Genomic DNA, 17,300 nt, shown 5'->3' on the forward strand with positions numbered 1-17,300 from the left:
TGCATGATATGAGTATCTTTCGAAACACATTGCATTAATTTCATTATTATTTTACATTATTACAAGCCTAAGCTTGGGGTAAAATAATAGCAAGGGAATTCAAATTTAATGATTGTTAAATTAATGATGTTTAGCTTCCTACATCAAAGAGAGGAATAAAAATCTCTCTCTCTCTAGTGTTTTGCATCCTGGGTTTGTTTTTCATGACTGAAAACATTATCTGTAAGCGTGTAAATGCTTAGCTTGCATTTGATATTCAAAGTAAAGTTCTTGATTAAGCGTGCTACCGCTGCGCTGTCTATGTGCTTTGCAAATATCCAGCTCCTTATAATTTCTACCTTAGAGCTCAGGAAAACAATATTTACTTTACTAGAATTCATTTTGATAATTTAGCTTATTTTTAAGAAAAAATTTTAGTTACATGCACCCATAAAAGTGCTTACTAAATTTAGCTTCTTATCACCATTTTTTCTTGCTTAGAATAACATTTCCGGTTGGTCAGTATGCTGCGTTGTTTCTCGTGTTCGGAAGTTGTTTTCCGATTAATCTGTTTCATAATTGTATCCTCAAACACATTCATGGACTTATTACATCTTACTCCACAAAGCTCGGAACTAAAGTCCCAAACTTTTAAGAGCCATAATTCCACCCTGTAATTTCTTACAGAGCTGTTTTTGGTCTTCCCATAAGCAAAAACGGCGGCTTTTGGAGCCGAAAGAACTTTATGCCTATAGTCCCAGATTGTCTGAACCGAAGTTTGAACTCATTTACCGACCACCAGTGGCCAAGCGATAAAGTAATTGACGCTGGTAATCGCTGAACACTGGTAATTCGGTCCGGGGTTCGAATTCCGGCGAACGGGGCTGCCTGCATGAGTGTTTTCATGGTTTTCTCCATGTGTAACGTGTATAAGTCCTCCACGGAGGTATCCCTTCCCTTAGGCAGATAGCCTTTGAGTGCTTTGCCAAAATCAAATAAGCGAAACCAAACTCATTTACCTCTTTTTAGAAGTTATGCCGTGATGAATTTCGCCTCGACATTCAGGGCCAGATTACCAATTAGGCACAGTAGGCACGTGCCTAGGGCCTACGAAGGCCAAAGGGCCTACGAAGGCCAAAGGTCTTAGGGCTTTGAAAAAAAATATATTGAAATAAAAATACCCCAAAAACTTATAAACATTTTTATATTATTATATAGTGAAGGTCAAAATAATATATGTAAATACAAATACACAAAAAATACGAATACAAAACGTTTGGTTTACTAAGTAGATCCTAAAATAACTCCTTTTTTCGGGATTTTGACACAGCGAATTCGTGTATTATATCTTCAAAATTAATGCCGCGAGCGACATCACTTTCAATACACAGAAGGCCCAGTGACGAAGTTCTCTCTTGACCCATAGTTGAACGCATAAAATTTTTTATAAGCTTCAACTTGGAGAATGATCTTTCTCCTTCTGCATTCGAACCCAATATCGAAAGGTATATGCGCAATGCAATATTAACATTTGGGAAACTTGACACAAGTTTATCCTTTATTTGTAATTTGATGAGATCCGTTATAGGGGTGGTTTTGGGGTACAATAAAATTGAAAATACAATAAAATAAAATTGAAAAAATCAAATACTCATCAACAAAGTTTTCTTCTAAGTCAGACGGATACATTTTTACCAGAGCTTGAGCCTTAACCTTGATAATGTCCTCGGTCAGTGTATTATCCGTAAGAAAACTAAATGTGTCATAAAGGCTGGTATACGCAGTGCGTCTCTTTGTCATTTCAGCGCAAAGCACATCCAGAACAATAAAAAAAAACATTAATCTTAAAGGAATCTTTGGCATTGCGAGAGGGAGTCTCATCTGGCTCTTCATCGAACTGTCGTTTTCTCTTACGAACTCTAGTTTCGGATTCTTTAAATTCTGAATCTGGTGCAAGGGCTTTTGCCTTAAGATAATAGCTATTATACATGTCCTCAGTTCTGCAGTGAGATAAATATTGAATTAAACTGTCGTAAAGTCGCACCATCGTGTTAAACTCGATGCCAGGTTCTTGAAGAGATTTATTTACAATATCGACGTGTTTTAGTAGATCTTCCCAAATAACTGTGAGTAATACCATCTCCAAAGTATTCATTTGATGGATTAAGGTTTGTGCCTCAATCACTGTTGTAGGTTTCATACCTTCACTAGTTGAAATATTTGTAAGAATACCACGTATATCATCATAATGGGCACATAATGTTTTTACAGCCTCATAACGTGCTGACCATCTGGTCTCTGAAAGTCTTTTTACAGAAATTTTACTTCCCAAAGACCTTAGTTTAGACCATCTTTGAGGGGACGCTGCAAAGAAATTGTAGAGCGATTGCAAAATTTCAAAAAATTTTACAGCTTCTAAGCAGCTTTCTGCCGCCGCTGTGCCAACTAGATTAAGACTATGAGCTCCACATGGTACCCAAGTGGCTGCGCTGTTGATTTCCCTAAATCTAGTTTGTACTCCCGAATACACTCCGCTCATATTAGCCGCATTGTCATAAGACTGACATCTGCAAAATTTTGGGTCTATTCCCTGATTTTCTAAAACTGAAATTAGAGTGTCAAAAAGATACTTGGCATCATGTTTTTCTATTTTAACAAACATCAAAAATCTTTCATATATATCTCCAGTTTTTGAGACATATCTAATAACTATGGAGAGTTGATCCGTATGGCTAACGTCAGGTGTAGAATCCACAGTGATTCCATAATACTTGGCTTCTTTGATTTCTGTAACTATTTTTTCCAATACTTTTGACCCCAGTAAAATTATTAGTTCTTCATACGTTGTGGAGGATAAATATGATACTTTTCCGCGGCCTGGATTACCGTATCTTCTTACATGTTCTTCTAGAAACGGATCAAATTTGGCTAAGAGATCGATACACCCAAGAAAATTGCCATTACTAGGATCACCATGTATTTCATTATCGCCTCTAAACGCTAGTCCCCTTTCGGCCAAAAACTTAATTACTTCCACTACTCTTCTTAAAACCGTTGTCCAATATGTGCTTTCTTTTTCCTTGACAATATCAAACGTCTCATCAATTTTTCTAGTTTGTTGGTAGTTCACTAAAGCAGAAATAGATGCAAAATGTTCTTTTGACACTTCATGACTTGAAATTCTCGAATGTGCGTTTTTCCAGTCATTAAAGCCTGTAAGGAATTGGTTACACAGGTTTGGATTTCCAGGTAGGTCCGATTTGAACAAAATACATTTTTAACAAAAAAACTTGCCAGTAGATTCGGAAAATATCAACCAGTCCCTTTTTATAATATCATTGTTGTTCAGTTTTCTGAAAAAATAATCTTGTGATGGACATCTCATTATTTCGCCAAATTTAGTGGCGTATAACTTAAAATTTATATCCAATTTCTGCACAGGGTGATTACGAGAGAAGTAATCGATAAGAGCTGCGCTTATGGTTGTCCACCGTGCTGGATCAGAACTGAAAATACTTGAGGCTTATGTTGTTGGTAGTGATTCAGGCACCACCTGCTTGGAAGCGTCGTTAAAATTTCGTAAACCCCCGTCAGCCTCGTCTTCTGTGACATTCTCAGTTTTATTGGTTGAACATTCTTGCGAGTCCCAACAAGCCTCAGCTTCTTTAGGTCTAACCTCGATCGAGGAAATATCTACCGCATCTGCATTATCTTCTGTCTCCTTAGAAATGTTAACATATTTCAATAAAGAACCTTTAATTTTACTAAGCGACTCACTCACTTTCTCTTTCTTTTTGCGTTTTTCATGTCCACTTTGGTGTTTTCTTTTATATCCATCAGACATTTTTCGCTAAAAAAAAAATATTTAAAAAAAGCTTTTATAAATTGCGCTTAAAAGTTTAAAATAATTTTTTAACTTTCTGATATACCATAATAAAAGCGATGGGCACGCACAAACTAAAATTTAAACTTGTTTTCTCCTTCTTCTCGTCACCTTTAAATATACATTTTAGTTTGCGCCCGTCGCTTTTATTATGCTATCAGAAAGCTAAAAAGTTATTTTAAATTTGTTAAGTAATGCATTTTAAACTTGTAAAAACGAAACCCGGATTTACGAGTATGGATTAAAATTAAGCTATTCCAAAGGTGATTTGGACTGTACTATTTCTACGACTACTACTGGAGATTTTTTACAATAGTATGGCCAAACCACCCCATAGTAGGCCTACTCAAAGTTCCTTGCATTGTGCTGCATTCTACGGCGGACTATTATACTAATAAGAAGTGATAAAATGAAAATTCTATTATTTATAATGGAATGAAGCAATATTCCAGAATCAAAAACTAGGTTGAAATAAGTAGAGTATAAAAACAACTTTCCTTTACTTACCTTACTTATAATAAATTTAACTTCCAGTTTTTAAACTAAAGATTGACTTGGGGTTGAGCGTGATTAAATACAAGCACAGGCATACACGCTCTATCGTAGTGTTTACATATTAACTTATTACACAACTGAGCTACTAAAACAAAAGACCTTAGCAGCAGGGAAAACCTCTCGATCGCGCGCAAGCGTTTGGTAGTGGGCATGGAAACGTGGCCAACTGTGTCAAACGCATGTGCCCGTCCGAGAGGTTTTCCCGGCGGCTAATGTCTTGTCATGTTCATGTACTAAAACCCTGGAATTCTGCATGGAATTTGGTAGATATAAAAGTTGCATTGTTGCAGATAAACTCAATTCTGGAATTATGGCTATTGAAAATGGCTCTATGAAAAATAAAAACATTAAAATCCCAAAATAAAATAATGTTATTTTACCGCATCATCACATTTTCGGATTTATATCTACAACAAAATTATTACTTAATATTAGCGGTCAATTTCAGTTAAAAAATGTTTATTATTTCGGGGCCTACGCTGCTGGAGTGCCTAGGGCCTACGACACCCTTAATCCGGCCCTGTCGACATTTGCGACTACGCTGGAAGAGATCACTTCATAACGGTGCCCTGTTATAAAGATACTCACACCATTACCTAGGGTGGTTGCTGTTCAAAAAGACCAAAATTTTCACAATGGTGCTAAGAAAGGATCCCTTTAAGAAGATCAGAGTCAAATTTGAAAAACGCAACCCTCTTTTAAAGGTGGAAGCACCTTTATTCCAAGGCACACTTGCATAAGTCTGATTTTCATCTGCATTATTGATTAACAAATTATGGAGGGGATGAAATAAGTCTTTGGGATTTTTATGACAATGCACTTCACTTACGCAAAGATGAGTTCACGTTTATGCCAGTGTTTTTGCAACGTTCCCGTTTTTCATAAATGTTCCGAAGATTTATTTTATTCGCTATTTAGTTAATTAACCGATAATGCTGGCGAAAGTCGGACCTGCATAAGGGTACCATAACATGAAGGCGCCCGCATCCTAATGAAGGTTGTGTTTTTCAAGTTAGAATCTGATTATAACAATGTGGCACCTTTACGAAATACCAGCCGTTTCAAACAATGACCAGTCTGCATAAAAGTGTCAGCACCCTCTAGGGCAGGGCCAGTGTTAGAGAGGTGAAGCGGCGGTTGCACTGGGCGGCAGATTTCAGGGGCGATAAAATTTTTAGAATTGGGCGTTGGACGGCATAATTTACAAGCCAGAGGTATTGCACCGGCAAAATGTCTAACGCCGGCCCTGATAACAGGGCACTGCTATGAAGGCATCTCGACAGAAGAAAACCTTTCGTGCCCCGAACGAAAGAATACCTAAATCCCTTTGAGAGTCCTATTTTTTTGCTTGGAGCTCTAATTATATAGTTCTGTCTGGAATTTTGATTCATTTTCTTCGTTTTTAGGAGGAAAGAATTATATGAAAATTTTAGGGATCTGAGGCCCTAGGCTCAAGCTTGGTACTAAAAGGTTTCATTTAAATTAATCAGTTATTTTTAGGTTATTTCTGTTCTGTTCTCCTACCTTTTTCTATCAGAATGTAAATTAATTTAAAAAGTATTTATTATGCCGTACTACAAGTTCATAGAAATCTCCTCGTATAATTAAGTCAAATGAACAGGAAAACTTGAACCTTTATTAAGATATATCAAGCTCTTACAACAAGATCAAGGAGAAAAACAAAGGTGATGTAAAATTGTCAAGATGGAATGAATATCGAAAGTCATCAAAATCATTCGCAGAGAAATGTCTGAAGCAATAATCACTGAGAAAACCTCAATATAGTCACACAGCTCTGAAATGAAGTAACTGATTCAATGCAGGCTTTGACGCAGTGTTTTGTTAATACCCTAGAACTCAGAAGAAGGGTTTTTGCTCATGTCTACGATTGTACTTGAGCTATCCTTCTAATTACAACGTCAATTCACCCAGTATTTAAAAATGTACAATATAACATATGCAATAAAGATCTGAAAGCATAATAACTAGTGTTAAATTCAAGAATAAATAAAATAAGCAATAAATAAATAAACATAAAATGCACTAAATAAATCAATAAATATAAATAATACACAACATACAATGTTACAAAAGCCAATTTATAAATAAATAAATTCACATATTTACACGAATTTACAACAGTATTATTTAATTGCAACAAATACCTAATGTTTACAAGCGACTGATATGTATCTTGTATAGTAGAAAAGTTCATTCTTGAACTAGAACAGAAACAGTCCATGAGTCTGAACTTATCTGCTGTACAATACATCATCACTGTGTATTACTGCTATATCATACTTCTTTATAGAGAAACTGTCTTTTCACAGTGCGACGAACACATAAACAAATTTTTTATTTTTAATGATAGAAATAATAATGCATTAACTTATTAAGCAGAATTATTTATAAACAATTCAAATGCTTTTAAATATTATGATTAATGTGTATGCTATTGCATTACATAAATACGTTAAAACTCTGGCAATGCTAGGCATTATGCTGTAGAGTTCCTCACTTCGTAATTTGTAAGTTAATGTTGGAAGTGAAGAATCTAAGAACTGATAAGCGAATAATCGCTTGAGTTCGGTGACAAGAAACAGCAAGATAGAAGGGTAACTAACCCTTTATTATTCTAATAAGATTTAATAAAACTCTGCCTGGGTGTGTACAAGCAAAGCCCACACTTGGACTCGAACTTAAAAGACTAAGAATTAAACTAAAACTAAGATTAACTAAGGAAGTATAGCCGAAGCTATCAAGGTTCAAATCGAGTTGGCCCCTTAACTTATTTGACTACGAAGCTTAGCAAGGGCCTGAGTACGGCCGAGCGTAATAACAGCTTTGAGAGAGACAGTGGCCAAAAAGGCAGACGCGCGTAAATCAGAAACTCTGATTCTCTCTGACTCAGTCCATTTCCATTTTCCGCTGTTATACTGGACTTAGCCTGCGTGGATTGCAGGCTTTTTGCCAGTTGTCGTTTAATAAGGGTTCCTGGAAGTACTAAAAACAGAACAAAGGTGTCGCAGAGACAAGATGTGAAAATAAGGGAAAGTGTAGCACTTTGCCACTAAAGAGTGTAACATCGTGGGGTGGTGTAAAATACAAATCAGATACAAATATGCAAAAAAAGTTGAAATGATGAAAGTCAAAAATAAAATATAATTATTCAGAATGAAGTTGCATAATTGAATCTTGGTTAAATATGAGTATTTACAAATATACAATGTTAGCGTAGAAAGTCAAAAGTGGAGCCATGTCATGTGATGGCTAAGAAAACTTGTTTTTTAAAAAATATTTGTCATTCAAATAATGAAAACATATTTTTCTCTGAAGGGCAAGAGTTCCAGTCAATGGATTTCACAAGAGTTTTTCACTAACAGTTCGTGAAATTGCTGCAAAGTCCAGAATTTATGAGCACTGGGCGTGGCATAGCACAGAGTTCATCGGTCTCAGTAGTGCTCAGTTGACAGAAAATATGCAGTTGTAAATAGCTTATTGAGGAATATATACACATTGGATAGAATAAAAATAAGGTTATAAAGTAAAAGAATCAGTAAAATATGTACAGATATGTGCAGTCATTTCAGTAGCACTGAGTGATCCAAAGCAGAGATAGAAATTTTCTAAGTCCTAGGTTACGTGAGGGGCCACCCTCCCGAACTGTGGCTTCGAAGGATGCTGCTTGGTTTTGGGAGATTAAGTAGGATGATTATCGTCGGCATTTAATGAAAATGCAGCAAACGGACGTAGAAATTGGTCTTCTGCAAGGATTTCATAGTTTAAGGTTTGAAAAAAGTTTAACTGACTGCAGTTAAATGCTTTTTGAAAAAAGTTTTCGTTGCTCTTGTGCAGGAAATCTTTTAAGGTGTCAATACGTAGATCACTATGCAACACAGAGTTCCTCACATAGTAAGGGGCGTTTGTAGCGATTCTCAAGAATTTATTTTGCACAATTTGCAGTTTATTAATGTCGGCAGGTTTTGCCGCAGTCCATGCAGGGGATGCATATGTGAGGATGGGTCTCACAGCTGTCAAGTAGATAAGTCGTTTCTTGCGTAGATCAAGATTGGAGTATTTTCCTAAGATGGGTAGGAGACAATTAATGACTTTCAGGGCTTGATTCCTGACATTGTTAATGTGCGGTGTCCAGGTAAGCTTATCATTAATAGTGACCCCGAGGTATTTGGCCTGGCGAACTATGGGAACAATTTCATTAAACAGGAAAAGGTTGTTATTTACAGGGCGGTTTCGTTTTCTTCTTCTGATGAGCAATAGTTGTGATTTACTTGCATTAATTTTGATCTTCCATTTGCTACACCAGTTTTCGATGGATGGGGTGAAGTTCTGTAGGACTTTGATGGCGTGGTTGAGGTTAGCTGATTTCACGGCAATAGCCGTGTCGTCGGCATAGCAGGCAAGGATGGAGTTGGTAGAGCTAATTTTGGGAAAATCAGCAGCGTAGAAAATATACAGCTGACTCAGTAAGTAACTTCGTGGTTTAAATACCGCTCCTCCTCATTAAATATTCAGCAAGATTCCAAAACTACGTTCTGGCCGGAAGTAGTAAGTTGAAGTTAAGAATTTGGCAGGAAAGGAACTTTAACTTAAAATTTAAATGTTAATAGAATTAACATTAATTCTTACAATGCATTTCCTCTAGAGAATTTGATTTCGTTTTCAGTTCATTAAAAACCCTAAGGGAAAAAGTAACATAGTTTAAAAATACCAAAATTAAAATAATTTTAAGCTAAGCATGCAGTTATTTTGTGTATAACATTCTTTTTTGAGCAGGTGTTCTGAAATAAGAAATTAATATGAATCAGTTATTTGTCTTCATAGCCGCTTGCGCGCCCTGTAGTCTAAAACAGTTACTATATTTAAAAAAAAAAAAAAAAAAATCTACAACGATTTTAATGAATCCATCTGATGTAATTTCGTAGGTCCAGGTAGTAATTAATCATAACTGTAATGTATCTTCATTTCTTGCTTCTATTGCTAACTAATAGCAGAATGAATTTGAAAGAAAAATTAAATATTATGTTACGCTTTGCTGAACGGCAACACACTGTCGCGTGAAAGGTAAAAATATTTAAATCAGGACAGTGGCAACAAATTTGTTTTAGAGTGTTGAGTTTATTGATTAAATTCGAAAGACAATTATATTGGGTATATAATATATCTAAATACCCAATATAGTATTTGTCAATATATTTGTATATGGGCCTTTTGGCAAGAGATGCACACTATATATAAGGCTTTTTGACACATATATATATATATATATATATATCGAAGGTAAAAATATTTAAATATTTAATATTAATATTTTTTATTTTAATATTTAAAATTCTATATCGAAGGTATATATATTTAAATTAAGACAGTGACAACAAATTTGTATTAGTTTGTTTAGTTTATTCATTAAATACGAAAGACAAATATATTGTGTGTGTATATAGTACATATACAGAAGCGACGAATATATGTCAAAAAGCCATATATTTAAATATATTGGGTATGTCATATGTAAGCAAAATAAAGAATATATAAAAGATTAAATCAGCAGCGTAAATTAATTTCCCTTCTCAATTCTAAAAATAGTAACCTCTCTCTGCAATGCGTCATTTCGAGAAAATCTATGTCATATGACTCTTACATAATTCTGATGATGTAAACGGAACTAAAACTCTTATCAGCCAATAATAATTTTACAGCAATATTAACCATCCAATCAAAATGCTTTGAAAACTAAAACTAACTCAGTCTGACTTGAGATTTCATCCTGAACATTAGGCACTTGCTTTCCACGCTTTGGGCTAGCTATACTGCTGTCTGTCTGCTGCCGTTTTCTTGCTACGAAGTTATCAAAAATGCAAGGCACATTTTGCTACTTGTGTGTAACCTCAACATGTTGCTGAAAATAAAATTAAAAATTTAATCTGCCTTCGCCTCCAAATTCTGCTCGTCATTACTTCCAAGTTTGTTTCCGCTCCTAAATTTATTATATATATGTATATATGTGTGTGTGTGTGTGTAATTAAAAAAATTAAATTCGTAAAAATGCGAAGTAAATAAAAAACAAATTTGAAATTCAAAATTCGAATTTGGAGGGGCACGGGTTCGGTGGAGAACGTGAGTTCAAAATTTGGTAGCTTTAGATGCCGTCGTTTTCTCACAATTATTTAATAATTATTTTAATTTGAAAATTAAAAAGTAAATTGCTAAAAATATCTTCCTTACTTATTAATGTTAGCTGCTTAATTGCACTTCATTAAAAAAAGGGGGGACTGGGAAAGAGCAAGCGATGTTAAATACTTGAGGTATTGGTGCAGTGTTTCTATTCGTTTGCGTCGACAGTAATGCTGATGATAATAAAGCGTTTAATTTAAAAGAATCGAATAGCATGTATTTTAAAATAAAAACACAGCATAGTAAAGTTCAAAGAAATGTAACTGAATGAAGTTGAAAGTCCACCGCTTTCCTTCTTTTTGTTGTTCGGGGTTTCCCACGTGTCTAGCAGAAAGTGAACTATTTGGGCTGTACGCGTAGCCTCCGGCTGTGTTTCTATCTCACATTCTTTGAAATAACATTAAATTCACCGAACTGGCAAGCTGCAAACCGGAATCGACCGCTTCTCTCACGGAAGCCAGAGGCGTGAGAAGTGAAGCTGTACAGAAAGTTGTTCTGAAAATGCTAATCCATTCTCTGTGCCACGAAGGGAAAACAAAATATTGTTTTTGCTAGGTAATGCCATGCTTTCTCTTGAAAGTAACATTTATGTGTATTTTACGAAGAAAATGATGCAAAGTACGTTCTTTATTACTGCACGATGCAAAGTTTGCTTTTGGACATAGCAGGTATATAATATTCATTGTGTTAGTAGCAAGTCTAGCGCCAGAACCTGTGCAGTATCACGAGGCGGCTGAACTTTGACACGTTTAAAATATAGGAAGAATCTTAAGAATTTAGGAAAAAACAGGGCGGCAGAATTCAGAACTCGCGGTTTTTGAGTAGTTTTTGCACAGTAGGTTTTGCGTAGTTCAATTCTAATAGTTTATTCATGAAACAACTAATCAAGTATTCTTGTTTACCGTACCGCTTTTTTAACTAATTCAAACAGGATTTATAATTTTCTTTAGTAAGCGAAATCCCGAAAAAATTTTGTAAGCATCGTCCGAAAGAAAAGATTTTATATATATGGAACTTGTTAACATTATTTAACGACTGATTAGAATTTTTAGATGTACGAACTTGTCAACATTACTTAATGACTCATTAAAAAATTTTTTAGCCCAAAGGGGCGTTAGCCTAGAAGAGCTATTAGTCTCGAAACGGCATTTTGCTCCGGTTCACTAATAAATATCCATTTCACTTTTCAGTTTGTTACCACCAAATATTAGCTCCCTGTATTATATTTAAGGAAATTAAATAATAAAGAATCTGCATGAATGTATGTATGTTTCTCGCTCTGTGAAAAAACAATGGTACCTAGAGCCATCAAATTTTGAACGACATAGTCCTTTACTCGAATATGGGCACCTGAAAGCCGGAGTTTGGAATTTGCTTTATTAAAAATCTATTTCATATTTTGTGCAACTTTAACGAATTTTTTATTAACAAACTTGCAGGGTTTACTTTATTTTTCTAACAGTTATTTTTATTTTGGAACAAGCCTTTCCTTCATCTTCTCATTTTCCACCAACGTTTCCTTGCCAGAATGAGTTTTTAGGATTTCGATTTATGTAAATGAGGTAGAAACAAGTATTTTAAGCTGAAATCGGGTCACTTCGGTAGAAAGATACGATTACAGGGGCTCCGAAGATGTCCTCGACATCGTCATTTTGAAACACCTATCAATAGTTCCTTATCTTGAAGTGAAAGAAGAATTGTCATCGGACCATTTTCCAGTAATATTTGATTTCTATAGCTTCTACTCTTCACCCGCACCAAAACTAACTGGAAAAAAGTGGCTGATCACCACAAAAATTTCCCTTGTAACTCTGCCTTGCAATACTGTAGTGATACAAAGATTGAAATTTACAAGCTGTCCTCCAAAATTCAGGGAAGCCATTAAAAGTTCCTCTACTGTGTCTGAAGATTCCCCAAATCTTAAATTACCCAACATCAGGAACCTCATTAAAGAAAGAAATAGGTTAAGAAAGCACTGGTAGCTCGCAAGATACCCAAGAATTAAAAGAGAAGTAAAACACGTTTAAAGAAAAATTACACGGGAAATCTAGGAATTCAGGTCGTATAATTGGGATAATCTTTTACTCAATATAGATATCCAGCCGAATACAGTATGCAAGATCGCACGCTCCCCAGAAGAGGTAGGGCAGTTCAAAAACATCGAATAAATCACATGGGCTGTGTATATTACTCAGAAGATGACATCGCTAATATAATGGCAGCCGACTTGGCCGAAATGTTTAAGCCACATCCTCCTGAAAATGCTGACCAAGAAGATGAGATTAGTTACTCAATAAATAGCATCAAGAACAGAACCAGCACAAATTTCATCAAATTCACGTCTCTCGTAGAAATTAAAGAAATTATAAAGAAGTTAAAACGGCGCTAAAGCCAGAGGTTACCACCAGTAAAGATGCCTTAAAAGCTCTTCCTAGAAACTGCATAGCTCAACTTTCTAATATATTCAATCCATGCATCCAGATGTCATACTTTCCACAGCAGTGGAAGAACTCGATTATTATCAATATCCTCATACCAGGGAAAAACGCAAGACGTACTTCTAGCTATCGGCCGATTAGCCTTTTCCTCACTATAGGAAAGGTTTTTGAGAAAATTTTAATCCAACGCTTAACAGATCACCTTGAACGACTGAACTTAATAGATAACCACTAATTCGGATTTAGAAAAGACCATAGCACAACCCACCAAATCTTAAATCTTGTGGAATTTATATCTCAAGCATTCATTCACAAATCAAGTGTTGCAGCATGCTTTTCTTGATTTTGAAAAAACGTTCGAGCATGTCTGGCACAATGGCCTTACAAGAGCTCTCCAACTTTCTTCTCCCAAATAGTTTCACATTATTAATATATATCTTACCTCAAAAGGAAAAATTTTCAGGTCCGATGTAGAAATGCACTTTCAGACAAGAAAATAATTCACCGTGGAGTCCCAAAGGGTTCAGTTTTAGCACCGAATCTTTTTAACATCTATATAAACGAATTTCCTTTCCCATTCAACTCAAAAATTCCAAAGTATGCAGATGATACGGTCATTTTATCCAAGTCCATAAATCCTAAAACTGTCATAAATAATCTTTAACTGAATGTCAATATCGCAATAAATAATCTTTAACTGCATGTCAATATCGTTGCAAAATAGTGTAACATGTGGAAAATTAGCCTTAGCACCTCTAAATGCTGTGTGGTGCTCTACAGACGTTGCAGGACTACAATCAGAGTGAACACCGACATCACAATAAATAGTGAAATTGTCCCTGTTGCAAGTTCGTAAAAATATTTAGCAATTACCATAGACCTAAATCTCAAAGATCGTATCAATTCTGTATTAAACCGTACCAATTCTGCTTATATGGCCATTTATTGCTTAATCGGAAGAAAGTCAAAGCTGAATATTCCTATGAAAGGAACACTGCACTTATCCCTCATTCGCCCTATTTTATTATGCTCAGTTGGCAGTTCCGGCTTGGGCCACTGCAAATAAAACGGAAAAAGTAAAAATAAATATCTTGCAGAACAACATTCTAAGATCAACAGTCAACGCGCCGTGGTTTGTGCGTAGCTCCATTATCCATGAAGAATTTTTTTTTAAAATCCTATCCATGACCAAATGTTAATTACTTCTCATAGCATTTTCGTAAAAGCAAAGAACTCGCTTTATCCTACAATTAAAGAACTCATCGAATATGATCCTTCAATAGAATCTGTTATAAAACGCCCAAGGTCTATTTATCACAATGCACACTGGTGGTAACTGTAAACATGAATATATTTTACAAATGCTTATTTAATTCAAACTTTACATGTACAACTGCTTGCTTGACTTTATCACTACAGATTCTTTTGCCTTCGAGTGTGGTGCGTAGTACCTTAATTTCTATAACTACCGTGAAAGGCTTTAGGGAGCATTTTGATTTACTGGCAAAAACTTCATGCCAACAGCAAAGTGATGATCCATGATCCATCCATGACTTCAGTAGAAGAGGGTAAGGAAGCTTTTCGACCCCGTTGTTGCTGTTAGTCAAAGCTTAGTGTTATATAGCCGTATTGTTACGTGCCTGCTAGTACACCCGGGTAATCTTAAACAAGGGCCAACTCTGTTATTTACTTCTATTCTGTTGCAACTTATGATCTTTTTTCTTCTTATTATTATTTACATTTAACAACATCGATAAGTGAATTTTTGCTTACCTTTCTTGATGAATATCCACAGGAACGCTTGGAATTCCTTTTCAGTTTTATCACACAGAAGCTTTATTTACAGCTATGTACAACAATTGTTTGCTTACATTAGAACGTTCATCATGTTTCTCGGGTTGCTACTACATCTATATAAAATCCGCAATGCGGTAAGAAAAATATAACAATCTAAAAGTAAAAAAGCTGCGCCCTCTCGTGGCCAGCTACATAAACTGTAACATCCTCCCCCTCGATGAACTCTTGGTTCATCAAAGGATTGGATTCTGAAGTTATCTTAAACACTAAATGTTTTTAATGTTTTACAAATTTAAACGTTCATAGATGCAGTGTTCGCAATTTAAGTTCACTGTATTCAGTTCAAAGAGGTCAAGTCATTTCTAATGGGTACAATAACTGTACAGGACGACGAAGATGAGTTCCATTAGCTAAACTGACAGTGCAAGCCCTTATTTTCCCATCTCGTCCTGGATGACACTCCTGTACAACTCCCATCTTCCATAATAATCTTGGTAATTTTTCTTTATGTACTAGAACTACACAGCCTTTCAAAAGATCTGTTACGGCATTACCTCTCTGAATTTGTTTTACGTTTCTAATTTCAAGTACGTATTCTCTTTTCCATCTTTTCCAAAACTCTTCTAATAACCTTAGCCGGTATTTATATCGCCTTGTTAAATTTTCTTTAGTTGAATCAGGTTCAAGAATTTTGCCAGATGGTAAGGATGTCAGTCTTCGTCCAACTAGAAAATGAGCTGGCGTCAGCGGTTCTGGTTCTCCAACTTCACTATAAACATACGTCAGTGGACGTGAATTCAATATCGCCTCAATTTCAATTAAAACTGTTTCCAGCTCTTCAAATTTAAGTGAAGCCTTCATGAGTATTTTCTTCAAACATGACTTCATAGATCTAACAAGCCTTTCCCACAAACCGCCCCACCAAGCCGATTTCTCCATATCGAATTTCCACTCATTACCTTTATTACCAAAATAATTTTGAACTTCTGTGTCTTTGATGGTATTCCGTAATCGTATAGTTTTTGTAAATCCTTGTCTGCTCTTTTGAAGATTTTTGCATTGTCTGAATATATTATTCGACGTACTCCTCTTTTTGAAATAAATCTTCTAAAGGGCAGAAGAAAATTGTTTGCTGTTTGGCTAGACACTAGTTCCAGATGCACTGCTCTGGTTACAGCGCATGTATACAGAGCAATATAAGCTTTCCCAGTTTCATCCTTTGTACTCATAGGACCAGCAAAATCAAGTCCTACAACTTCGAAGGGATTTGCCTCTGTTATTCTTTCGGTTGGTAAAGGAGCGATATCCTGACTTAGTGGCTTAGCTTTAAATCTGTAGCAAATCACACACTTGTTAATATTACCCTTTACACGCTGTCGACCCTTAAGTATCCAAAATTTTTCCCTAATTTGAGTTAAAGTTTCAGCTACACCAGCGTGTCCTTGCGTTTCGTGACAACCTTTAATGATATGATCTGGGAAATGAGATTTCTCAGGTAGTATTGCTGGGTATGCTTGATTATAGCTTAACCCAGCATTTTGAAGCCTTCCTCCTACTCTGAGTATTCCATTTGAGTCTACAAATGTATTTAATGTAAATATTTTCGAACTATGTATGCTTTGTTTCATCTTTAATTTCCTTATTTCTTCCCTAAAATTTTCTTGAGTTTTCTTGATCCAGAAATTCTCTGCTTCAGTGCATCTCTGCATCAGTGCATCTCTGCTGCATCTCTTCAGCCTTGACAGGTCCAATTCTTCTTAGTTTTGGGTTTTTAACATTATTGATAAATCTGAAAACATAAGATGTTATCCTATATACTTTCTTTATGTCACTGAAGTTCTCGATAGGAATGATAGGTTCGCTGTTTTCAACAATACAGTTTGCTGTTGAGATTTCTTGCTTCTTTCCTTTTCGTTTCTCAGAATTTGTTATTTTATCATCATCATTAAAATTTCTCGAAGATCTGGGCCAAACGTTGTTATCCTTGACAAGCCAAGGTGGGCCATACCACCACAGTTCATTTTTTGAAAGCGTTTCTACCTTTTGTCCTCTCGTCAATAAGTCCGAAGGATTCTCATGGCTGGGAAAATAATTCCACCAATCTGGATCAGTTTTCTCTTGGATTTCTAGACACCTATTTCGTACAAATTGTTTCCATTTTGTCGGATCAGCCTTGACCCAATGTAGTACAATTTCTGAATCTGTCCACATATAAATCTTCATTTCTATGTTTTTCAAAGAATGTCGAATGTATGTGATGAGTCGAGCTCCTATGACTGCTCCTAAAAGCTCCAGTCGAGGTAATGTAACCCTTTTTATAGGGGCAACTCTTGCTTTGGACATAACAAATGATGTTTTTGTTAACTAATTTTCATTGTATCTCAAATATACAACGGCACCATATCCCTTTTGGCTACTATCTGTAAAACAGTGCAATTGAATATTCGACAAATTAC

At 35.5% G+C, this 17,300-nt stretch overlaps 1 protein-coding gene across 1 annotated transcript; it reads right to left on the bottom strand.

Moving 5' to 3' along the window:
- Window positions 1–1,780: 1,780 nt before the first annotated feature.
- Window positions 1,781–15,321, bottom strand: LOC118198176 (zinc finger MYM-type protein 1-like). Its single transcript, XM_035369796.2, has 3 exons — window positions 15,229–15,321; window positions 3,565–3,700; window positions 1,781–3,192 (listed from the first exon to the last, which is right to left on the bottom strand). The coding sequence occupies exons 1-3, from the start codon at window positions 15,319–15,321 to the stop codon at window positions 1,781–1,783; spliced, it is 1,641 nt and encodes a 546-aa protein (XP_035225687.2).
- Between the last annotated feature and the right edge of the window lie 1,979 nt (window positions 15,322–17,300).

This window comes from Stegodyphus dumicola, chromosome 9 (assembly GCF_044657685.1).
Source record: "Stegodyphus dumicola isolate Sdum_Otavi_A_Nest chromosome 9, ASM4465768v1".
Classification (NCBI taxonomy): Eukaryota; Metazoa; Arthropoda; class Arachnida; order Araneae; family Eresidae; genus Stegodyphus; species Stegodyphus dumicola.

Coding starts and splice junctions, on each gene's coding strand:
- LOC118198176 (XM_035369796.2), bottom strand. CDS start 15,321: ATGGGAGTTGTACAGGAGTGTCATCCAGGACGAGATGGGAAAATAAGG. Junction 3,701..15,228: donor GAACTCATCTTCGTCGTCCT/GTACAGTTATTG, acceptor AACATTTCTAAG/GAGACAGAAGATAATGCAGA. Junction 3,193..3,564: donor AGAAGACGAGGCTGACGGGG/GTTTACGAAATT, acceptor AATTCCTTACAG/GCTTTAATGACTGGAAAAAC.